Below are 25,208 nucleotides of genomic sequence, written 5' to 3'. Positions count from 1 at the left end.
TGGCCCCACATCACCATTTATAGCAATAATCTAACAGGAAATATGTGCAATACTTTAAGGGCTCAAAGTTGTCTTAGGTTCCCCAGCTCATCCGATCCACAGGGAAACCCTTGGTGCAAGCAGTGCAAAGGTTCTGACGCCCACTTTGCAAATGGAGAAGCAGGGTTCAGGATGTAAACTGTTCTGTGGACTTGGTCCCAGCATCCCCTAAGTCCATCACAAAGGCCAATTGCTGATGCAAGCAAGCCAAGGCACTCACCTCACCTGGGGTCCATCTTCCCATTCCTCTGTCCCAACATGGAGCTGAGTAGGAAATGTACAGGGCCCCAACACTGGCACCCAAGTTTGAAAAGCAAATTCTTTACAAGTCAATTCCCAGACAAGCCAGAGGTTTACAGAGCAACAAAGTGTGCTGAAGCTCCTAGGAGACTAGAAGCTATTTTAGCCTCTGATCACCTGCTTCTCAGAGCGTCACAGACTGAGGAGAAGTAAAGGTAAGACACTTGTCTCCTCTCTGGTGTGATCTACAAGTGATAAAATCCTAATTAAAACCAAATTTAAACTACAAGTCAGAACTGGCACATTTATTCATGGGGAAAAATATTGCTTAAACAAGGCCTTTTGATCGTCACCTACACATATTTCCTTCAGAAGCAGAGCGTATTTTTTTAACCAGGTGCTGGGCTGAAAGGCTGAGAGGGCAGAACCACACAAGGAAGCAACCCCCTGCGCTGACAAGGCTTGCTGCGGCCCTTGGGCGAGTTCTTCAGTTTCTCAGAGCTGCACGTCCCTCAACTGCAGAGGGGTGTTAAACGAGGGAGCAGATGTGATGTGATAAGCTCTGTGCGCTGTGGCTGGCACTGAGTAAGTTCCTGATCAATAGGTAACAACCATGGTGATGATGACAGCAGAGCCCAACGCTCTCGTCAGCACCTTCAGCATGCGGCCTGTGAAATTCCTCCCTCCAGGTGATGCCCATTCTCCCCACTCCACTGCCAAAAAGAGTCACATAACAGATCCCCGAAGCATGCCTCTTCCCTTCCCTCGGTTCTCCCAGAGCAGCCACCACTGCCATCCAGAGGAAGACCCAGCCCTTGCCCTTGAGCTCTTTAGACAGGAGAGCCTACACGCATGCGGAGAACATGAGTGTAAGTCAGAAAAGCCAGCCACAGTACGCGGGGCGACTGAGGGAGCTTTCACAGATGGTCTTCCCAAATGCACACCACCTCCATACCTGCCTGTTCTGCTCCTGCCCCTCCTCTTCCATGCCTCCAAACACCTATCACCCCTCCAGGCCCTCTCTAGTCAATCTCTCCTCAAGGTTTTCTCAGCGCCTCTGTCAGGTGATCTCTACCTTGCAAGTTTTGCAGCCTGGGGCACAGAGCCCAGATGGGGACACAACCCATAAGCCAACCAGTGAGATAAAGCAGGGTAAGTGGGCTCAGAAGCTCCCTCCTCTATGCAGCCTACTGCGTGAAGTGTCACCTCCTACTCCCTTGCGGCAAGCCCTCCCTCCAGGACACTCACAGCTCTTGGACACCCCTCCACAGCGTACAGCAGTACACTCTATTATAACTGGTGGCACACGTGTCAAAATCCCCACAGGGCCCCAACCTGCCCTTGCTTGAGGCAAGGACCAGCCTCATTGACCTCAGTCCCCAAGCCCTTCACAGGGCCTGGCACACAGCAGGCACTCCACAATAAGAGTAATGACAGCCGGGTACACAAGAAAGGAAGGGTAACTTATTTCTCACCCCAAAGAGGCTAGCACTCACTCCCACTCCCTAAGTAGACCGACCCTGCCTGATTATGGACTCCTGGACCCAGGGCAGGAAAGTTCTGCTCTCACCTGATGACTTCCTCTCCCAGGCATCAAACTACAATGCAAAACATCTAGTAGTACCCTGCCCTGGTCACAATGGGGGCAGGGGGAGCGCTGTCCTTGAAAGGACAAACGTTTTCTGCTCCAGCCACTCACATTTTCTCTAGACAGAGCAGCTCTTTACAGCCTTGAATCAAAACAGTCTTGGAGTGTGGATTTTGCTCCCCACAGGGCGTCGTTACCACAGCAACTGTTTTTCCTCTTGGAATTCTTTCAAGGGCACAAACTGTTGCTTCCCTCCAAAACAAACCAGGGAGAAGCCAGGGCACCAGGGAATAAGGGACGGGCCCTGAAGGAAGCAGGGCCAGACATGAGCAGCCACATCAAGCTTTGCCGTGGCATCTCCCAGATCTCTGCAACAGCTTAGAAATGGTGAGTCTGAGTCCCTCCAGGTTGCTCTGTGTGTGTGTGGCGGGGGGTGTTGAGGGTATGGGGCGGTTGTGAGTATGGGGGTGGTGCTTGTGAGGAGGTTGGGGGTATGTGAGTGTGCATTTTTGGGAGGTGTGGGATGTGTGTAGGTGTGGATTGTGGGTACTGGAGGCTAGGGTGAATAGGGAGTGCGTGTGGTCTGGGGGTGCTGTTTGGGGTATGTGGGGGAAATGTGTAAGAAGGCGCTGGGGAAGTGTGAGGAGGTATGAGATGCATGGTATGCACTGTACGTAGGGGAATGGGTGGGGGGTTCTGTGTGTGTTGGAGGTATGTGCGGGGGGTGGGCTGTGGGGAAGTATGTGGGTTTGGGTTGCAGGGGAGGTGCTTCTCAGTATCCCAAGATGAAGCATAGGACATATCCTCCCCTGAAACAAGAACACAAAATGCACTTCAATCCTGTATTACAATTCTTAGTACTACAGATCAACCATATCCAGGTCTAAATGTCTGCAGGGGTCAATTTAAAACATACAGCCCAAATCTGAAACAAACAACCTAGAAGCAAGTCTGTGAGGCAACTCATATTTCTAGTCAAAACACCCTGGTCAATTGGTCCAGAGCATGGAAAGAGCCTGGATGGCAGGTCCAGGCAGCTTTGGGGGGCCTGGCTTGGTGGGTCCCTGTCCTCCCTGCAAGTCACTGGTAAGCCCTCCTCTGGTATAAGGGGCTCAGAGTCATGGGACAGCCAGTGCAGAGCCACTGCCACAGGGAACCCAGGAAATGTCTCAATGCTTTCTTAAAATAAGTTTAAGAGATGTTCCTGCCTACAAGGAGCTGGCATGAACTGGGACTTAGTAACATTCAAAAAAATTAGCTACTACTACTACTATTATAACTATAATTATCACCAAGATGTTGTGGGAGGTCAGCATCATCAAGGACACTGCATACCAACCATCCACAAGAAAATCATCTTCTTTCTAAAAACCAAATGCCAAATAATAAATAGTGCTGAGTCATTGCTATCCTTACTGGGGCGGGGGTGGGGGGTGGGGTGGGTAGATCTTAATCCCTACCTCATACCATACAAAAACAAATAAATTCCAGATGGATTGGAGATCTAAAGGTAAAAGGTAAAACAATAAAACCTCTAGAATATAACATAAGAGCATACCATCCTGGGGTCGGCCTGGTGGTGCAGTGGTTAAGTTCGCATGTTCCGCTTCTCAGCAGCTCGGGGTTCACTGGTTCGGATCCCGGGTGCGGACATGGCAAAAGCCTTGCTGTGGTAGGCATCCCATGTATAAAGTAGAGGAAGATGGGCACGATGTTAGCTCAGGGCCAGGCTTCCTCAGCAAAAAAGAGGAGGACTGGCAGTAGTTAGCTCAGGGCTAATCTTCCTCAAAAAAAAAAAAAAAGAGCATACCATCCTGACCTAGGAGTATGCAACTATTTCCGTAAACAGGCCACATAAGGTATTAGGGAAAAAATGATAAAAGTGGACTACATTAAAATTAAGAACTTCTGTTCATCAAAGAGTGCAGTAAAAGCATGAAAAGTCAAGGCCCAGAGGGGGAGAAAAAGACAGTCATAAAACATATACAGAACAAAGGATTCATCCAGGATCCAAATAAAGAACTCCTAGAAATCAACAGGAAAAAGTGTCAGGCACCCTAATAAAAAAGGGGAGGGTCAAAGACCAGAATAGGTACTTCACATAAACATACAAAAAGATACTCAGCTTCCTTAGTTAGGAAGAAAATGCAGATTTAAACCACAAAAGTATACCACTACACCTCCACCAACATGGCTAACATGAAAAAGACTAACCATCCCAAATGATGGAGGAGAACTCTCATACGCTGCTGGTGTGAGTGTAAAATGGTACAGTCATTTTGGAAAACTGGCAGTACAACCCTACGTGTACCCCATGACGTAGCAATTCTACCTCTAGGCATATGCCCAGCAGATATATGTACATATGTTCACCAAGACATGCACAGGATTGGGAATAGCAACACAATCCATAATAGCTCCAGCCTGAAAATCGAGAGTGGAACGGATAAAATGTGGTATATTCAAACAATGGAATACTGTACAGCAACAAGAATGAATTAATGCCACAGCCAACCACTCACAAACATAATGAGAAATATAATAAGACAGATACAAGAGTATGTACTGTATGATTCCATTTATATAAGGTTCAAAAGAACCTTGTAAGAAAAGCCAACCTATGGTGTTAGCAGTCCAGAGTGGCTACCCCTGGGGTGCACCTGAGCAGGGAGGAGAATGGTGATTCTGGGATGCTACCATGCTTCTTGATCTGAGTGACTGATCACATGGATGTGTTCACTTAATACAAAATTACTGAGCTGATTTGTGTACTTTTCTCTATGTATAACATACTTCAATTAAAAGGTTTTTTAAGATTTTTGGGGTTTTTTTTGAGGAAGATTAGCCCTAAGCTAACATCTGCTGCCAATCCTCTTTTTGCTGAGGAAGACTGGCCCTGAGCTAACATCCGTGACCCTCTTCCTCTGCTTTATATGTGGGATGCCTATCACAGCATGGCTTGCCAAGCAGTGCCACGTCTGCACCTGGGATCCAAACCAGTGAATCCCGGGCCGCCAAAGCGGAACGTGCACACTTAACCGCTGCGCCACCAGGCCAGCCCCTAAAAAGATTTTTTAATACTTCTAAGGAGTTTCTAAAAACAAAAAACTTAAGCCCATTTAGAAACCAAAAATAAATCATTAAAATTTAAAGAGAGGACTAATTCTGTCCAGAGGACTTAAAGAAATAAGTCCTCCAAAGAGAGTAATATCTCGGGGCCCCCAAGCACACCCAGAAGGCAGCTACTTGGCCTCCAAGAGGGAAGCACACCCACCCACTCATGGCCTCCTGGCTCTAGGAGACAGGTGAAAACAACTGAAGGATCCACCATCAAGGTCACACAGATTCTTCTGTTGCAAAAGCTAACAGAAAGATAAAAAACCAACCTGAATTTCAAGATTCCTTTGCTTTCCAATTTCCTGTCCCCCATCAGTGAGGCCTTGAGAACACCCAGTTATATCTTGTGATGCTATAGAAGTCACCCAAAGGGGAAAGTGAGGCCCAAACAACTGTGTCAGTGGTGGAGCAAGAAAGAGGGACCTTGTCTGTGGCTCCCTGTCCAGAACTCCTTCCGCTACATGAGGCTACCTCAGCCACTACAGGTGAGCTAAACAGTGAAGGATCCAGAACGGCCAAGCATCTTCCTCAAGAAGCCCCACTCTCCAAGGGAAACTTCGAAAGAGGGTCACCCCTTGCCCATGCCAGTAGCTTCTTCCCAGGATGTCAGACCAAGCTGAGAGAAAGTCTCATTCTCTTCCCTGCAGCCCCCTGCAGAGCCCTTCCCTGCACAGCTCCAAGGGGGAGCCAGCACCAATTCCAGCCCACAGGGAGAGCACCACGGAACTTGGCCATGAGGTGGTGGGCTCCCCAGGACCCATCTCCAGCGGGGAGATCAGGGTCAGAGGACCAGGGGGTAGGCCCTGTGTGACTTTGCACAGTCCCTTGCCTTCTTTGGGTCCCAGCTGTCACATCTGTAAAATCCAGGGCACCTCACTAGGGGTAAGACAAGAGTATAGCAGAAAAAATAAATGCGCACATCACACTTCCTATTTCTCAACTCTCTCTGCACACACCGTCTCACTTCATCTTTACCCTGGGAGGCAGGGGTTACTGCAGCCCATCTTCCAGCTGAAGAGGCATAAGCTCAGGGACATGAAGAGACTTATCTAACTATCTGTCCCAGAGTTAGCAGAGTGGCATAACAAGGTGGCAAAAGCAACCTGTCCAGGGAACCCCCAGCGCAGAGAACCATGACTACGGCAGCATTCAGCTCATGTGGGAGCCACCCTTAGGACCTGCCACCGAGCAAAGCCACAAGAGCACTACCTCAACTTGGTGCTACCTCTCCTCAGGGGAGCAGTGGGTCTCACAGCTAGGGTCCGGTGAGGCCTTAAAGCAGTGGAAAAGAGGCCCAATTCACAGTGAGGCTGTCGCCACCAAGCTGTATCCCAATCTGGCTGGCCTGAACCCCACTGGCACCTTCACCTCCCACACACTTTCCTGAAAGAGCTGGACTAAGCTTGCCTACCACCGTGTCCTGCCCAAACCCATTCCAGTCCTCACCAGGCTTCTCTCAGCCCCACTGCCTCGCCTCCTCCCGACCCCCCACCCCCAGTTTCCTCTGCCGATTCCTCCTAAATTCCTAAATGCCCGCAGGCTGAGCCTCAAAGCACAGAGTGTCCGTGTCCTTCCCCGTCCATCCCTCTGTGTCCCCCGCATCCCCCCTACCCCCTGTCCTCTGTCTGCTGTGGAAGCTCTGTACCTGGAGTGGCCTCATCTTAGATGTCTATCAGTCATCTCAGGCTTACTGTGGCCCAACCCAGACTCCTGATTTTCCCTTCAAAACCACTCTCCCCTGCTCTTCTCATTTCAGGAACAGGCACAATCACTCATTCCCACAGCCCATCTGTCAGGATGTCCTGTAACCCTCTTTGAGTGCCACTGCCTCACACCTGGGCTGATGCACCAGCCTCCTACCTCCACACAGGCAGGGCAGGGCACCCATGCTCAGGTCTCCAATGGCTCCCATCTCCCTTAGAGTGAGGTCCAGCCTCTGTGGCCCTAGCCTCCCAGGCCTTCTCTACTCTCAACCCCACCTCACCCTCCAACCCTTTACTCTACTCCTGCCCCGCAAACAAGCCAAGCTAGTTCTCTGCTTAGCTTAGAATGCTCTTCCCTAGACCTTGGCATCCCACTTCCCCCACCTCCATCCCCCTCACACCTTTCCCCTCAAAGCTCCCACTGCCAGAGGTCTTCCCATCCCAGAGCAGGGGCACAGTCCCTCCCCCAACAGCCCCCCCCCACCCCCGCAACAAGTTCCCGACTTTATCTTCCCTGTTTACATGTATAGTGTCTACCTACCCTTCCCATGGAAGTCCCTTGAGGCAGGGAGGCAGTCTCCTTCACAGCTGCATCTCCAGGGCCTGGCACACAGCTGGTGCTCAATAAATACACGTGTGGTGGCTGGCTGCACAGTTCCTGCAGTGAGGATGGGCCGCTAATGCTCCAGGGAAAGGAGGTGTTCTACTTCCAATGCGAGAATGTTGAGGGAGTAATCAGAGATTTCCAGGAAGATGAATCATCTGGGGGGCTTTAAAAATGCACGCATTTCTAGGCTCTACATCAAGATCCTGACAGGAGGTCTAGGGCGGGACCAGAGAAGAGACTGCAAATTGTCTCCCCAGGTGATTCTCAAGCACAGGTAGGTAGGTCTGAGATCCTCTGCCTGATCCAATGTCTTTATTTCACACATGAATGAGTCAAGGCCCTCAGAGGGATGACTCAATCCAAAATTTCAACACTGGCTCATCAACAGGTGTCTGTGCTGGAAGCCCCAAACCTCCACCCACAGGTTCCCCTCTCACTGGCTCCGAGATCTCCAGGTCTGAGCAGGGCTGAGAAAGAGAAGGTCAGTCCTCAGGAAGAATGGAGATTACAGACCCCATCTTGGCTGTGGCTCTGCAAACTCACTTTCTCATTAATCTAACACTTTGCACTAAAAATGAATTCTACCTTCAAAGAATTAGGGCTAGGCTGAGTAAAGCTGGGGACCAGGAGGATGCCCTCTTTGCTTCCAATGAAAAGAGGGCCAGCTCCACCCATGATCACCTAGCAGAGAGGGCTGGAGGACCACCTGGACTTCCCCACTTCCGAGAGGGCAGGTGAGAAAGAACAGACATCCCCGTTTATAAAAGGCCTGCGTGCAAGACCTCAAGATCGACATTTCACAGACATCTTTTCTGTTCTCCCAGCCACTGATGAGGTCAGAAGCTGTCTTGATTTTACAGACCAGGATACACAGGGAGGCTCAGAGCTTTAAAGATCTGCTCGAGGTCCTACAGATATGATGAATGGAGCTGAGATTTAAACCAGATGTGCTTGTCTCCAAAGCCCATGCTCTCCACTCTGCCTCACGGCTCCCAACAGGCATCCTAATGGCAATTTGTGTGTGTGATGGGAAGGAGATCCCTTTCTGGGGGCTGCTTGCTCCCCAGTACCTGGGGATGGGGAGTAGAGAAGGATATAGGCCAGGGCTTAAGGGACCACGTAGGGCTGGCAACATCCCAAAGCATCCCTGTAAGTAGTCCCTTCAGCCCCAGGTTTCCTAATCTATTAAATATGGATAAACCAACACCTACCCCAAAGGACTGCTTCAGAGATTGAACAAGTAGTGTGATTCCCATCACAAATTGCCATGTAAATGTTACGACTGCCAACCTGCAAAAGGTTGTCAACACAGGACCTCCTCAGCTCACTTTGTGACCAGGCTGTTAGGCACAGGGATGTGGCCACACGAGGTCGAGGTCACAGACAACTTCCTGAGGCTTGAGGAGGCCATGGACAAGTCTGACTTCTCACCCAGCACACTGAGCTCTTCTTCACTGCCCTCCCTTTGCCCCCTAACACTTGCTAGCCCCTCCCTCCAGTTCCTTCCTCCACTCTCACCCCATATTGGCCAGGGACTATCCCTGGTGCACCGAAGTCAGAAAGTATCAAGTGCTCCCCTTTCCCTTGGCACTGCTCCCACCCTCCACACTGCAAATTTCTTGAGTGCGTAGATCACAACTATACCACTCTGAATTGTCAGCATTTAACTCCATGGGTGCACACACAGAAGGCCAGGAATAAGCATCTGCTGGAGACACTAGCCATGAAGACTAACAGCTTCAAAGCCCCCTGCCCCAACTCTAGGCTCCCCAAGGCTCATCTGATGGTGATCTGGGTTTCTACCTACTCTCTCCCTTGTAGCTCTCAATAAAAGGGAGTTTAGGTAGAGACGTGATCCTTGTAAGTTGGAATAGAGGGAGCAAGTCCTCCAGAGATGCACTGTCCAATAAGGCAAACATTAAGTCACAGGGGCTGTTTAAATATAAATTAATTAACATGAAATAAAATTAAAATGTCATGTTAACCACATTTCAAGGGCTCAAGAGCCACATGTGGCTCGTGGCTATGGTACTGAACAGCACAGAGTATATATAGAACACTGCCATTGTCGCAAGAGCAGTGCTTCTCTAGTCTCTAGGGCTAGGTGAAAAACAGGAACTGCTGCTGAACCTGCAAGCTGACAGCCAGACCTTGGCCCTGAGGGGTTGGCCAGCGGGGCAGCCAATCTCCCTCTGCCTCAGGGCAGAAAGAGACAGCCTAGTCCAGACCAAATGCTCTGGAAAGCCAAGAGCCAAGGGCAAGTGTTTAGGCCAAGTTAATTACCTTTAGGAGCCACATGTGGCCACCGAGGGAAGAGGTCAGAGGAGGACAAAGTGACCTCACACTGCCCTGCTGGACAGCACAAAGGGAGATGCCACAGAGCTTCATCTACACAGCCTTGAACTGTTCACCTACTCACCCAGCTTCAAACTTCTGGATGAGCCTCAAGAAACGAGGTTCAAATACAATACAGAAAAGTGTGCCTGGGCTGGCTGCCCTCCCAGCTGGAAGCCCTGGTTCCTGCAGAACTTGGCTACTGAAGCAACCAGCAGCACTTTCAAACCTCACCTCTGCCCCAGTTACCGCCAACTGCTTGCTGACAAACCCTATGGAGCATCCCCCACTGTCCCCTGTGTCCCTGAATGTTCCTACCTCCGAACTGCTCCCTTAGAAAACTCCTTTCCAGCTCCCTCAATACTCCCCTTCCCAGTCCCATCCTCCACAGCTCAGCTCAAGTTCCACTCTGCCTTCCCATGAAGTGTCTCCAGACTCCACTTGGCTTTCCCAGGAAATGAACCCCAGCAGTAGAGACTACTATTGTATGTAGTCCTTCCACCTGTCAACCTAGGCTGGCTGACCTCCAGGATGCTGCTCTGGGCAGTGCTGCACTCTGTATAGAATCCCCTGCCCACAGGGGGTCTTGCATGGGCTGGAACCCGGGAAAGTCACTTATGCTCCATGACCTTGGGCACCCCAGCACCTCTTGCTTTGCCCCCTCACAAATCAGTCACGTCAGGTGGGTTAACAACAAAGTGCTTTATAAGAATGCCAAGCTGCACGACTACGACAGGGCTTTACTGCTGAATAATCTATGGAAACCTTGTGACTCTAATTTTGCCTTCATCTGTCACAATCTCAGGACTAATGCCTCCATAATATCACCAAATTATGAGCTGATGTTCTGGTGGGGGATAGTGGGGAGAAGATAACACCAATAGGGAAATCAACCCCATGCCGAAATCCTGCTGTCTCCAGCAGAACCATGCACACAGTAAGGATCAAGGAAGGACCTGCCACTGACTGCTAGGGGACCAGCAAGGAGCCATCCCCATGGGGCAAAGCAGGCACTCTCCATCAGCAGGGGTCGACTGAGAACGCACTCGACACTGGAGTCCGTCCTACAGGAACTCATCCTCACATCAGAGGACTGAACTAAAAGTGTGGAGCCACTTCCCCACTGAGGGAAGAGACTCCTTGCTTCCTATTGCAGGCAGGCCATACTTCCTCCCCAGCCTCACCACTCACAGATCCCACAAGAAATGACTGTGGGCTGGAAAATTAACTCAAACTTTAGACCCTTGACTGTCTTCCTTCCAGGCATTTACCCTAATAGAAATGTCACTCAAGAACTGTGGAGATTAAATATGACATTAAAAGCACAAGCAACAAAAGAAAAAACAGATAATAGAGAATTTTCACTTCATCAAAATTTAAAAACTTTTGTGCATCAAAGGACACCACCAAGACAGTGAAAGGACAACCCAGAGAATGAGAGAAAATATTTGCAAATGTCGTATCTGATAACAGTTTAATATCCAGAATATATAAAAACCTCAACAACAGAAAGACAGATAACCTGATGAAAAAATGGGCAAAGGACACGAATAGATATTTCTCCAAAGAACTCATACACGTGGAAAATTAGCATATGAAAAGATGCTCAAGTGCACTAATCATTAGGGAAATGCAAACCAAAATCACAGTGAGATACCACTTCACACCTACTAGGTTAGCTATAATTTTTTTTCAAAAAAGGAAAATAACAAGTGTTGGTAAGGATGCAGAGGAATTGGAACCCTCAGGCACTGCTGGTAGGAATATAAAATGGTACAGCTGCTGTGGCATACTTTGGCACTTCCTTAAAAAGTTAAACACAGAATTACTATATGACCCATTAATTCCACTCCTTAGGTATATACCCAAAAGAACTGAAAACAGGGACTCAAGCAGATATTTATACACTAATAAGTACACCAATAGCAGTATTAGTCACAATAGCCAAAAGGTGTCCATCAACAAATGAATGGATAAACAAAATGTGGTATATACATTCAACGGAATATTATTCAGCCTTAAAAAAGGAATGAAATTATTCCATGCTAGAATATGGAAGAACCTTGAAAATTTATGCTTATGCTAAGTGAAATAAACCAAATACAAAAGGACAAATATCCTAAGATCCCACTTATATGAGATATTTAGAATAGGCAAATTCTTTGAGACAGAAAGTAGATTACAAGTTACAAGGGGCTGGGGTAAGAGAAGAATGGGGAGTAATTGCTCAGTGGATATGACTTTCTGTTTGGGGTGATGAAAAATTTCTGTAAATAGTAGTGATGGCTGCACAACATTGTGAATACACTTAATGCCACTGAAAAATGGTTAAATGGCAAGTTACCATAATAAAAATAAACACACACACTTACACACACATAAAACGAACTATGGCAAATAAGGCTACACTCATCCTTGTCAGCGGGAAGGAAGGCCAGAATGAGGATCCAGAGAGGATTAAGGCATGTACCTATGGGCAGCTTGGACTTGGGGCTATACTCTTTTCCACTGTTGTTTTTCTGACCAGGTAATTCACAAAACCTAAAAGCTATCAGAATATATATAGCAAAGTTTCTCAACCCACCCCTACTCTGCATCTGGGCAAACAGGACAAGTCAGTGCGTAAAGAGTCACCACCTGTTCTCACGGTCCCTCCTAACCCTAACCCTCACCTGCAATACCTCCTAGTTAGGGGGCCTTGGGCAAACCACGTCACATTTATTGGCCTCAGTGCTTCCACCTATAAATTAACTCTCCTCCTTCCTTCTTTTCAGGGTTGTCATCAAGACCAGACAAGTCAGGCAGTTGGTATCATTAGCCATGTGAAATCTGAAAATACTGTTGTCTTTAATAAAGAAAATTAAACTATCTCTCCAGCTAAATGAAAGCTGCTTGTGGTAGACACTTCTGTCTGCTTTGTTCACTCACTGCTGTACCTTCAGTGCCTGAATGGCGCACAGTAGGTACTCAGTAACACATCTGCGGAAGGAATGAATTACCAGATCCAAAAGCCCATTTTGAACCAACCCAAACAACACTTCATCACCTGCCACTGTTCTTCCATTCACACCATAGCTTGGAAACTGAAGAGTCAACAGAAAATTCCAACTTCCCCTTTCTATGCTGGAAAAGGACAAGACAGAGTGGAAAAATCAGGAGCTCCTGGATAGTAAAGGCACGCCAGCAAAGGAAAAAGCTTCCAGTGGAGTCAAGAATGTGACTTCACAATAACTCTTGTTTCTTAAAAAGGATGCAAGGAAACTCCAAAGGCCAGTGAGCTCTCAATTCCAAGATAGAAGCCACGTGATTTCCGAATGCACATTTTTCATAAATGAGTTCACAGCCAAGAGCTTTCTGAAGCCAGAACTGTCAAGATTAAACTCAATTAAAATAGCAATCAGTATGGCAACAAATTGGGTAATGTCGATGAAATGGACAAATTCCTAGAAACACACAATGTACCTAAACTGACTCATAAAGAAATAAAAAATCTGAACAGACCTATAACTAATAAGGAGACTGCATAAGTAATCAAATACCTCCTGACAAAGAAAAGCCCAAGGCCAGATGGCCTCACTGAGGAATTCTACCAAACATTTAAAGAAGAATTAACATCAGTCCTTCTCAAACTCTTCCAAAAAAATTGAAGAGGAGGGAATACTTCCTAACACATTTTATGAGATCAGCATTACCCTGATTCCAAAGCTGTAAAAATTTATAAAGGAAACCTTGACTAAATTTTAGTCCAGAAAGCCTGTATGGGAAGCCCTCACACTCTATCACACATGGTCAATTACTCCCAACAGGAAGAGGCACAGGCTTGCATCTCCAACTGGAAGGTGTTTACTTCTTTACTACCCAGCGGGAGAAAGGAAGATTTCTGTCCTTGCCCAGCAATAGCCCAGCCAATGAGAGACTGTAGCAACCCAGCCAACGAGAAGCCTCTGTACTTTGGTTTCCCAGTTTCCTCCTATGGACATTTTGCTTACTGTAGCCCCTCCCAACTCCCCCTTTTCCACTATAAAAGCAAGCCCCTTCCTTTGTTTCACTGGCTTTAACTATGGTCCACCACAGCCTGCATTTCCTTTGGCTATTCCCAAATAAACTCATTTTGCAGGTAAAACAATTGGCCAATTTACTTTTTAAGTTGACAAAGCCAAAGACACTACAAGAAAAGAAAACTACAGACCCATATCCCTCATGAATACTGATACAAAAATCCTCAACAAAATACTAGCCAACTGAATTCAGTCACATATTAAAAGGATCATTCCTTTATTCCATTATTCCACCATGACCAAGTGGAATTTGTTCCTGGGATACAAAGATGGTTTAACATACAAAAATCAATCAATGAGGGGGCTGGCCCCATGGCCGAGTCGTTAAGTTCGTGTGCTCCACTTCAGCAGCCCAAGGTTTCACCGGTTCAGATCCTGGGCACAGACATGGCACAGCTCATCAGGCCATGCTGAGGTGGTGTCCCACATGCCACAACTAGAAGGACCCACAACTAAAATATACAACTATGTAATGGGGGGGGGCGGAGAAAAAGCAATTCAAAAAAAAAGAAGATTGGCAACACTTGTTAGCTCAGGTGCCAATCTTTAAAAAAAGATCAATCAATGTAATAAAATAATAGAATGAAGGAAAAAGAAGAAAAAACACATGATCATCTCAATTGAAGAAAAAGCATTTGACAAAATTCAAGTCCTTTTCATGATAAAAACAGTTAACAAGCTAAGACTAAAAGGAAACTTCTTTAACATGGTAAAGGCCATATTTGATAAACCCACAGAGAACATCACACTCAATGGTGAAAGACTGAAAGCCTTTCCCCTAAGATCAGGAACAAAACGAGGATGCCTGCTTTCACTTCATTCAACGTGGTACTGAAAGTTCTAGCCAGAGCAATTAGGCAAGAAAAAGAAAGAAAAAGCATCCAAAATGGAATAGAAGAAGTAAAATTATCTCTGTCCAAGACGGCATGATCTTATATGCAGAAAATCCTAAAGAGTCCACAAAAAAACTGTTAGAAGAAACAAATTTGGCAAAGTTCCAGGATACAAAATCAACAGACAAAAATCATTTACATTTCTATACACTAGCAGTGAACAATCTGAAAAGGAAATTAAGAAAATAATCTCATTTACAGCAGCACCAAAAAGAACAAAATACAAATAAATTTAACAAAGGAGGCTAAAGACTTGTACAATTTTAACCAAGGAGACTAACAGCTTATACAAGAGAACGTCGCTGAAAGAAATTAATGACTTAAATAAATGGTAATACATCTCACACTCATAGACAGGAAAACTTCATTTATTAGGATGTCAATATTCAAAATGATCTACAGATTCAACGCAACCTCTATCAAAATCTCAATCATATTTTTTGCACAAATAGAAAAATCCTAAAATTCATATGGATTCTCAAGGGATTTCAAACAGCCAAAATGATCTTGAAAGAGAAGTAAGTTGGAGGATTCATACTTCCTGATTTCAAAACTTACTACAAAGCTACAGTAATCAAAATGATGTGGTACTGGCCTAAAGACAGACATATAAGACCAATGGAATAGAAGAGAGCCGAGAAATAAACCTATGGTCACACGATTTTTCAACAAGGGTGCCAAGACTATTCAATAGGGAAAGGACAGTCTTTTCAACAAATGATACTGGGAAAGCTGGACATTTACATGCAAAAGAACGTATTAGACCCTTACATTATACCATATACAAAAATCAGCTCAGAATGAATCAACGACCTAAATGTAAGAGCTAAAACTATAAAACTTTGGGGCCGGCCCCGAGGCTGAGTGGTTAAGTTCACATGCTCCGCTGCTGTGGTCCAGGGTTTCACTGGTTCGAATCCTGGGTGCGGACATGGCACTACTCATTAGGCCATGCTGAGGCGGCATCCCACATGTCACAACTAGAAGGAACCACAACTAAAAATATACAACTATGTACCAGGGGGCTTTGAGAGAAAAAGGAAAAATAAAACCTTAAAAAAAAAAAACTATAAAACTCTTAGGAGAAGATATAGGAGAAAAGCTTCATGATCTTGGATTTGACAATGGTTCACTCAAAAGCAGGATCAACAAAAGAAAAGACAGATAAATTGGACTTCATCAAAATTAAAAACTTTGTGCAAAGGACATTATCAGGAAAGTGAAAGGACAATCTTGGGAATGGGAGAAAATATCTGCAAACCACATATCTGACAAGGGATTAATATCCACAATATGTTAAGAACTCCTACAACTCAACAACAAAAAATCCAATTAAAAAATGGGTAAAGGACCTGAGCAGGCATTTCTCCAAAGAAAATACACAAATTGCCATAAGGCACATGAGAAGATCCTCAACATCACTAATCATTAGGGAAATGCAAATCAAAACCACAATTTGATATCATTTCACACCCATTAGGATGGCTATAATCAACAGAACAGAAAATGACAAGCAGTGACAAGGATATGAAGAAATTGGAATCCCTGTGCACTGCTGCTAGGAATGCCAAATGATGGGGCTGCTATGGAAAACAGTATGGCAGTTCCTTAAAAAGTTAAACATAGAATTACTATATGATTAAAAAATTCCACTTCTGGGTGGTATATACCCCAACGAATTGAAAACAGGGACTCAAACAGATATTTGTATATTTGTTACTCACAAGAGCCAAAGGCTAGAAACAACCCAAGATGAGTGAATCAACAAAAGGTAGTATACATACAATGAAATATTATTCAGGGGCTAGGCCCGTGGCCGAGTGGTTAAGTTCGTGCGCTCCGCTGCAAGCAGCCCAATGTTTCATTGGTTCGAATCCTGGGTGCGGACATGGCACTGCTCATCAAACCATGCTGAGGCAGCGTCCCACATGCCACAACTAGAAGGCCCCACAACGAAGAATATACAACTATGTACCGGGGGGCTTTGGGGAGAAGAAGGGAAAAAAAAATAACATCTTAAAAAAAAAATATTATTCAGACTTTAAAAAGAATGAAATTGTGACACATGCTACTTCACAGATGAACCTTGAAGACGTTATGCTGAGTGAAATAAGCCAGTCATACAAGGACAAATACTCTATGATTCTACTTACATGAGAAACTTAAAATAGTCAAATTCACAAAGTGCCAGGGGCTGGCATGAGAGGGGAATAGGCAATTATTGTTTAATGGGTACAGAGTTTCCATTGAGGATGACAAAAAAGTTCTGGAAAGAGATAGTGGTATAGTTACAAAACATTGTGAATGTACTTAATGTCACTGAACTGTACACTTAAAATAGTAAATTTTGTTACGTGTATTCTACAATTAAAAAAAAGTAAAGAAAAAATAACAATCAGACCATATTTTCAGCCCATTGAGAGAATCCCTCTTTAAAGGCCAGTTCTCCTGTTGGTCTCGGGCATCCTTCCCATGGAAATGGGCCCTGAGGATGTGATCTTTGTATGTCTCCATTCCAACCTCAAACCCAGTACCAATAATGTAAACCCTAAGCTGAGCTCTAAATCTAGACCAACAGCACAGGTCGACCAGCCGCTGTTTGAGAGGCTGAGGCTTGAGCTTCCTTAGGCCAGTTTGCAGGGATAACTGTCTGACAGGCTGACAAGCTGCCAGCAAAAGCAGAAGCCAATCTGGCCAGCTTTCACTCTCTATTACTTCCCCTTTCTCTTTCCCACAGGACACTAGACAGCCACCCAAAAAAAGAAACAGGGGCCAGACTGATCAGCCTGATTTTTTAAAGTTCGAAAGTGAGTCCCTGTTTCCTCTCATCCGTCACAGGTCTAGATATTTAATATCCTTTGTATTTTGTAGAGTTGAGAACAGAGTCTTCGCCCATCCAACAACAGCAGAACCAACAACCCCTCTGTAGTCTTTAGGGCCCTTTCATACAGATTATCCTCTTTGCTCTCAACAGAACCCAGTGAGAATGAACGAGCAAGGGTTGTTATCCTCTGCAGACATGAAGAACCCGGGACTCAGAGAGATGAAGCAATCTGTCCCAAGTCCCACAGCCCCAAGTGACAGGGCCAGGGTTTGCACATAGGTAATGAACCTCAGTTCTCCTTCCTCTCGATTACTTTGGAAAGATGGACACAGTAGAAATGGAATCAGACCATTTTGGTGTCAAACAACAGCAGGGAAAAATGCTTCGAAGTTTAGCAACTGACAGGAATAGGAGGTCCATCCCCAGAGCAGCAGCCTGGGAAAGAACGAAGCGCCCTCCTCTTTCTCTGAAGCCACCCTGATCTAGAAATGTATCTTTCCTTTTGGATTTTTGTACTGAACCTCCAGCTGGGTGCCCAGGGCACAGTCCTCTGCTGCCTTGCCCAAGGCGCGCAGACAGACAGGGGAGGGTCTGCCACACTCAGGCAATTTCACCAGGGGTGGAAGGCCAGCTCGGTCATGCAGAAGCGGAATGTTCAGCGCGCTCAGAGGCGAACAAATCACACTTAAACCAACGAGCATCTAAAACTGGAAGCGGGGCGGGCCTGGTGGCACGGCGGTTAAGTTCGCACGTTCCGCTTCTCTGCGGCCCGGGGTTCCCTGGTTCGGATCCCAGCTGCGGACATGGCACCCCTTGGCAAGCCATGCTGTGGTAGGCGTCCCACATATAAAGTGGAGGAAGGTGGGCAAGGATGCTAGCTCAGGGCCAGCCTTCCTCAGCAAAAAGAGGAGGATTGGCAGCAGGTGTTAGCTCAGGGCTAATCTTCCTTAAAAAAAAAAAACCCAAAAAACAAAACAAAACAAAATAAATAAATAAAACTGGAAGCGGCCCTGGAGACCTACAGAGGAAACACGGAACACGAGCCAAACGGCCTGCAGGCAGCCGACCACTGCCCTACCAGGCCCCGCGCAGGCGCGGCTACGGGACCGACACTGGAGGAGCCCGGCGCCAGTCCACCAAGCCTAGCGCTCAGTCCGCGCCCATGCTCCCCCCACGCGCGCATGCGCATCTTCCGCAGCTGGCTTTATCCTAGTAGTCCCCTACCATCCGTCGTCCCTGTTTGGGATCCGAACGCTGGCTACCTCAGCCACGGCCCCCACTCCATATTTCTCACCTTGCGCCCGGTTTTCTCCCGCAGAGCCTTCAGCCGTTCCTTTCGCCGCAACGCCTCTTCCTCTAGCCGGCCCACACCGGCAGGAGTAGCCGCCATCTTGCCCGCCCTCCTCGTCTCTCGTCCCGCATCGCGCAGGCCCGAGGAGTAGATGACCCCTTTCATGGCCAATCCAGGGACGAGGATGGGAGAGCAGGAAGTCCTAAAAGCCAATCAATGCTGAGTTGCTACAGGAGGGCCCGCCCACCCCCTCCTCCGCAACTCGCCCAGGCCGTGTAGGGCCGGCAAAGAATGGGGCTCTAAGGCTCGATTCGTCCAACGCCAATCAGTGTGAAAGCAGCAAGAGGAATCAGACCTGAGTGAAGGAGGATAGAGTGCGTCGATCGCTCTGGTTTTGCCTAAGCACCAACCACAGCTCGCTCCATGCCGGCCGCTTGGAATGCGCTGATCCATCCTTGTCTACTTGTCCTGATCCTTCAAGGCTCGAATGCCTTCAGGAAGCCTGAGTCTCCCCTGCGACCCCAACTTAATAAGAGGTCTGCCTCTCCCTTCCTTTCCAGGTATCAATTGCTCCCTGGATGCACTTGTCCATGGGCCCCTAGACCCTTCTGTGTCCACTCTTAGCAGACAAAGCCTGCGCCTTGCAGGGCTTAGCTGGATGGCCGTTTCTCTCCAGGCTCGTGGATGATCCACTCCCATCTCTAACCCCCCTAGAGCAGCAGAGTATCCAGGGTCAGACTACCTAACCCGGAGAAGAGCAAACCCCAACCAGGGCCCAGTAGGCCCCAAGGAACTCTGAGCTTAGTGAGCTTAGTTCTTGAGAACTAAGCTCAGAGAGTTGGTTTGGCCTCGACTGCAGCAGGTGGCCATTGAGGTGCACTTCTCTCCAGCAGGAGCTGCCAGTCTTCTTTACATGCCCTGACAACTGGGAGACCACTTTGGCTGAGGTCACTATCTTCTGACAGCATGTCTGGGTCCCCAAAGCCACACCGCCTCCCACCTGGGGAGGGGAGATCACGCCTCCCTCTTCCCCCCCACCCACACCATGACTTGTCTCTCAGCAAAGCCCTTCCCTGCTTGTGGCCTCCTTTCCCAGGCTGGCAGCAAGTGGACACCTGCTCCTCCCTTTCCAACTTCCTTCAGAGGCCCCTGTGCCACAGACCCCCATCCAGCCTCCCCCTAAAATGACCCTCTTGACCTCATTGACCTGGCCTTTTGGTATCCTCTCCCTGCGTCAGGCGGGGTGCCCTGCCTGGGCGTAGTACGCAGGTAGTACTTTGTACGCAGCTAGTAGGTGTTCAGGAAATGTCAGCTCAGAGGTGGGATAGATGGGGCAGGAGAAAAGGCCAGAATAGAGGGGCTGCCCAAAAAGCCAGGAGGACAGAACAGAAAGGGAATGGAACAGAGTCTTTCTTCTCTTGGCCACCCAAAGTCTAGGAGGCTCCAGACTGGTCAATTCCTCCCACCGATGGTACCTCTCTGGGCCCCACAAGTTCCCCCCAGTCCCAACAAAGGGTCTGACCCCTGCCCAACAACAGGTGGGGGGTCCCTCACCTCCCAGGCCGGCTGAGGGGATGGGCTAAGGGGTGATGGGAGCAGTGGCCCAGCAGAGTCAGTCAGGCTTCCGTCCCTGTCCAAGCTGTCCCTGGCTGCCCAGGTGGCCCTCATTTGGCCCATCTGGGCCTCAGTTTCCCCATCTGTAAAACAGAGGCATGAGGCACCTTCTTGCCTTTAATCTCTTAAGGTTAAAGAAAACAAAAGATGTGAAGCAAGTGCGGGGCCCTGGAGTGGACGGAGCCTCTAGTAAGGCTTCCTGGAGGAAGGGACCCTCAAGGATTGCCTAAATCTCCCAGGCATCTGCCTGAAGGATGGAGGGCACTGCTGCCCCGGAGGAATTTCAGGCTTGTCCTGCTGCTCTCTGATCCCGCCGCCCCAATCTTGCTCCACAAACAGTAGGAGCAAAATAGTGGCACTATGGTCTCCCCATAAAGCGCTTCGAACAGCACCGGGCACGTGGTAAACTCTAAAAGTGGTCATGACGGTCGTTGTAATCATTACATACTTGTTGAAGGACCCTGGCCATCTGCAGGAGGTCCGCAGCCCCTTCCCCCGACCCCGCGGGGCTGTCCTTTGTAGGAGTGGTGGCAATTCCAGCTAGGCGGGCTGCGTCCCGGGCGGATCTAGACCCGGGGCAAGTCTGGAATCTCTAACCCCAGATCTATAATCCCTGATTTCGTCCGGGAGGCTCAGATTAGCCCCTCCCGAGGCACTGGTAGCGGCGCGGACTGAGGAGGGCGGGGCTGCGGGGCGCCCTGACCTCAGGCTCCTCCTCCCGCGGGCTCCCCGCCCTTTGCACGGTCCCGGGAGAGGCGGGGCGGCGGTGGCGGTAGCGAAGTGCAGGAAGCCGGGCGGCGGACGGCCGGGAGGAGGAGGAGCATGCAGACTTGGGTGCCTCAGCAGGGCGCGGGCCAGTACTACTTCCCCCAGTAGTACCGCGCCGCTCCGCCCCGGAGTGACGCCCTCCGCTCATGGGCCTGGCCGAGGGCAACCGGAGGGCGGCGCGGAGGAGGCGGCGGCGGCAGGTGGCGCGCAGCAGGGCCGGAGCCGGGCCGGGCCATGGCCGCCTCGGAGCGGCTCTACGAGTTGTGGCTGCTCTACTACGCGCAGGTGAGCCCGCCCCGCCTCGCGCCCGCCGTGCCCCCAGCTCCGCGCTCCCTGCGCCTGCTGCACCTGCGCCCCCCGCCACCCCGGCCCCTTAGATGCGCGCGCGCCGGGCTTGCTCGGGCTCCGCACACACGTGTGTGCCCCCGGCCCGCCGGTGCCTCTGGCACCCATACCTGGGGGATGACCCTCGCGGGCGCGCACCTCACAAGAGCTTCTTGGGTGGGGGCTTCGCAGTCTCAGTCGTGTCTTAGGAGAGGGGCCTGGACCACGACCGCCGGGCACTTCCCCCTTTTGCAGATGGGGAAACTGAGGCCCGGAAAATAAACGAGAGATTGGCCGGGTCGTGAGGGGCAGGGAGGCTTAGTTTGAATTTGGGCTTGCCCCTCCTTGTAAGCGCGGCCCCGTTGGGTACTCATGGCCGACGGGTCTGAGCGGGGCGGGGGTCCCGTCAGGAAGGGGAAAGGGTCCCTACTGCGGTTCAACTTGAGTAAACTCAGATCTCCGTCCCCCCAGCGAAGCGGCAGTGATGAGCCCCTCCCTGATCCGAGGCGGCCCCATCTCACCCCCTACCCCACGGGGGTAGACCTGGGTTCCAGCCACAAGAAAAGATTTGTCTTGGACGAGAAGGCTAGGGGTAGAGGGGTGAGCTAGGAGGGATGTTTAGAAGGCATGGAGGGAGGCCCTTTCTTCCTGAACTCCCCGTCCTGTCTCAGAGACTACCTCAAGTGGCCTCAAAAGGTGAAGGGAGTGACTCTGATGCAGGTGTCACATCAGAGCCGAGAACTCCGTGTCCCCTAAACTCTGCCTCATACACACAGGCCCCCACTTTCCTTCTGCATCCTTAGCAGGGAAGGATCCCAGGGTAACACCCCCCTCCTCTTCACCCAGCACCACCCTCTCTCCCTGCACCTGCCTGGCATCGTGCTCCTGGCTCAGGTGTGCCCTGGGCACAATAGACTATTGTATGCCCCAATCTCGTCACTGGAGGGAAGTTCGAGCTCAGATCAGCTGGCCCGCTGTGAAGAGGCTGGCACACTGTCTCCCAGGACTCAGGCCGGGTCTAGGGCCCCAGAGACTTGGAATCCAGGCCATAAGGGAGAGGTCCAGGCCCCTGGCAAGAGGCAGTACATGGAGTACAGTCCCTCTTTGATATGACCCAGGGCAAGCTCTCTACACCTCTGAGCCTCTGCTTCCCTATATGTGGATTTGGCACAGCCTTGCCCTCATGGGTGGCCTGGGCTCTGCAGAGGGGTAGCCACTGTGGCTGGTCCAGGCTAGAGAAGGCTCCTGCTTCCCTAGCCCCATCCGGTCCCCTCAGCCTAACCTCTCTGTCTCCATCTCCAAGGGTTGGTGCTTGTGAAGGAGCAAAAAATTGGGAAGGAAACCTGCCCCTGGCCCTCATGCCTCTGATTGCCTCTGTGGCTGTGGGCAGGTTCTTGGTCCTCAGTTTCTTCACTTGTGAACAGAAGAAGGGGGGCTTGAACCAGGTGATAAGTCTGAGGGATGTTAATGGTGGGTCTTCAGGCTGGGTGGCATGCTGCTGGGGGAAGGTTGTCTTGTACAGTCTCCCACTGTACCTCCAGCATGGTTGTCTCCCGCTGCCCCTTCTAGCTGAGCTCTGCCAATGGTCAGCCCCCTATTCCCTCAGGTGTTTAGCGCTGATCTGTGCTGAGTCCCCTCTCCCTCTCCAGCTCCTCACCTGACAGGGCAGGTAGGGGGCACAGGCTGGCTGGTTGGAGCCTTGGAAGCCTGCACAGGCAGGGGGCAGCCTGGGGACAGGCAAACAAATCCAGGATGTGAGTGTGAACCGGGGAGCAGGGCGGGGCTGGCCGCCTAGGGAGAGGAAGCTCCCGCCAGCCTCCTAGCACTGCCTTCCTGCCTGCTTAGTCCTGCTCCCCTCCCGGAACACGGTCCCCACCCCTCTGTGCTGGGCTCCCAGGGAGTGGTGGCTGCACTACTTTGAGCCCTGCTAGGGACCTATTGTGTGTGTGCTTGGGGGAGGGGGTAAGATAAGGTAAGGGCTTGAGCTGACAGAGGGTGTTCAGAGACCCCTGAGTTGGCCAGCCACCCAGCTAGAAGCCTCCCCCAACACCTGCGCCCCTCCCTTCAGCAGTGAGAGCTGACATCAGCTGAAAACCTGTTTCCCCAGTTGTGGTCTGGGCCCCGCCCTGGGGAGCAACCCCCCTTCTGCCCTTCCTTCCCCTCACAGACCTGCCCACCCCCTACCTCTGTGGGTCCTGCTCACCTAGGGACCACGGAGTCCCCTGGGGGAGGGGGCTGTGGGTGACAACTAAAGGAGGAAGGAAGGCCAGAGTGCACCTGGACATCACTCAGTCTCAGCCCCTCAGAGTCCTAGTGGGGAAACCAAGGCAGGGCCGTACCAAGATCGTCGGACAAGTTTGGGGCAGTGTGTGGCAGAGCTCCAGCCCAGCTTCCATCCTGTGTGACTTTACCCAGGAAAGGTCTCGTCCTGTGGGCAGAAAGCCTCAGGTGGGTCTGCACAAGCTGTTTCCTCTGCGTGGAGCCTTCTCCCCCGATTTGAGGAGGCCTTCCTCCCTGTCCCCTCAGACCAAGCTGAACTTCAGCTCAGGCACGTCCCCATTTTAACCCTCATTGTGCTGGCTATGTTGTGGTTTCCCCAACATCTCACATACATTGGTGCTCCTTAAGTATTAGCTGAATGGCTGGATGGAGGAGATAGGCCCCACAGCCATGACGAATCAGGGAAGTCACACCAAAGGAGGCTGAGTTTGGGCCCTGACGGCTGGGGGACAGGAACAGCAGGAGCTGTTGGCAGTGGGAAATTCGAGGGGCAAGTTGTCAGGAGTGAGAGGGAGGCCTGGTGGTTGGGTAGGGGCATATCCAGAGGACTCAACCCACCAGGGCTTTCCCGAGGAGGGCGTAGGAAGAGGATAAGAGGACTGGGGACGACAGCACCCAGCAGGCTGGCAGTTGGGCAGCATTTAAAAGTTATGCAAAATAACATGCAAATGAGTGGCCCCTTCTCAGCCTTGAGCACTGGTGTTGCTCCACAGGCCCCAGGGAAAGGGAGCACTGGAGAGCATGAGAGCTGAGGGACACTCAGGGTCACAAAGGTCAGGACAGGACAAACATTCAGGTTACAAGAAGGGAACCCAGGCTGAACTCTCTAGTTATGCCATTGAGGACTGAGGGTTCCAGGAAGGTCAGGTCAAAGCTGGGATTGACCTTGCTCTGCCCACCCATCCCTGGTCCCTCACCCCTGACTGATGAGCTCTATTGCCTCGTGGAAACCTGGTCAGTTCCCCTGCTCCCTCTGGGACCTTAGCTGGGTCATAGTTCTTCCTGTGCCTCAGTTTACCCTCTTGAAATGGGAAAAAGGAAGGAAGAATAGCCTCCTTGGTGCTTAGCCCCCCTCCGCACCTCAGAGGGGCAACCAGGGTTTTTTCCTCCCTGCCTTCATTACTAAGGCAACTGAAGAGGGCAGGACTGAGGTGATGGGGAGAGTAGCACAGAAGCCAGGGTTGGGGGAGGGGCTGGTAATCCCTGGAGTTGCTATGGCAACGGGGGAGCTGATGTGGAAGTGTGGGGTCCCCATGGAAACAGGGTCAGTTACTATGGGGACCCTGGAAGGAAATTCTCAGTTTCCATAGTGATAGGACAAGGGGAAGGTTAAGCCCTAGGGGGTGTTATGGAGATCAGAAGGTCCACCCCTTTCAAGACTCCATTCCCAGGTAAGGTGGAAGAGACTCGCCCAGCCACCTGGGCACTCAGACAACTATGCTCAGTTGTCCTTGCCACTGGCAAAGTCCCCATCTTTCTGCTTCATTCTTTAGCCTGAGGTCCTCCAAGTCTGACCTCCAGTTCTCCT

General features: G+C 49.9%; 2 protein-coding genes across 3 annotated transcripts in view; one reads left to right on the top strand and one right to left on the bottom strand.

The window, feature by feature from the left end:
* Nucleotides 1–19,186, bottom strand: part of CCDC12 (coiled-coil domain containing 12) — a 56,708-nt gene extending 37,522 nt beyond the window's left edge. The window contains exons 1-2 of the mRNA XM_046684390.1: nt 19,050–19,186; nt 18,698–18,896 (exon numbers count right to left, since the gene is read on the bottom strand). Coding sequence (XP_046540346.1) covers nt 18,698–18,896; nt 19,050–19,147 — 297 coding nt within the window. The 5' untranslated portion in view covers nt 19,148–19,186. The remainder of the gene's footprint in view (nt 1–18,697; nt 18,897–19,049) is intronic.
* Nucleotides 19,187–21,107: 1,921 nt separating this feature from the next.
* Nucleotides 21,108–25,208, top strand: part of NBEAL2 (neurobeachin like 2) — a 29,782-nt gene continuing 25,681 nt past the window's right edge. For both annotated transcript variants that reach the window (XM_046684360.1, XM_046684343.1), the window contains exon 1: nt 21,108–21,361. In XM_046684360.1, the coding sequence (XP_046540316.1) occupies nt 21,311–21,361 (51 nt within the window). In that variant the 5' untranslated portion in view covers nt 21,108–21,310. The remainder of the gene's footprint in view (nt 21,362–25,208) is intronic.

This window comes from Equus quagga, chromosome 1 (genome assembly GCF_021613505.1).
Source record: "Equus quagga isolate Etosha38 chromosome 1, UCLA_HA_Equagga_1.0, whole genome shotgun sequence".
Taxonomy (NCBI): domain Eukaryota; kingdom Metazoa; phylum Chordata; class Mammalia; order Perissodactyla; family Equidae; genus Equus; species Equus quagga.
The sequence above is the reverse complement of the archived record's forward strand: the minus strand, read 5'-3'. Positions and strand labels throughout refer to the sequence as shown.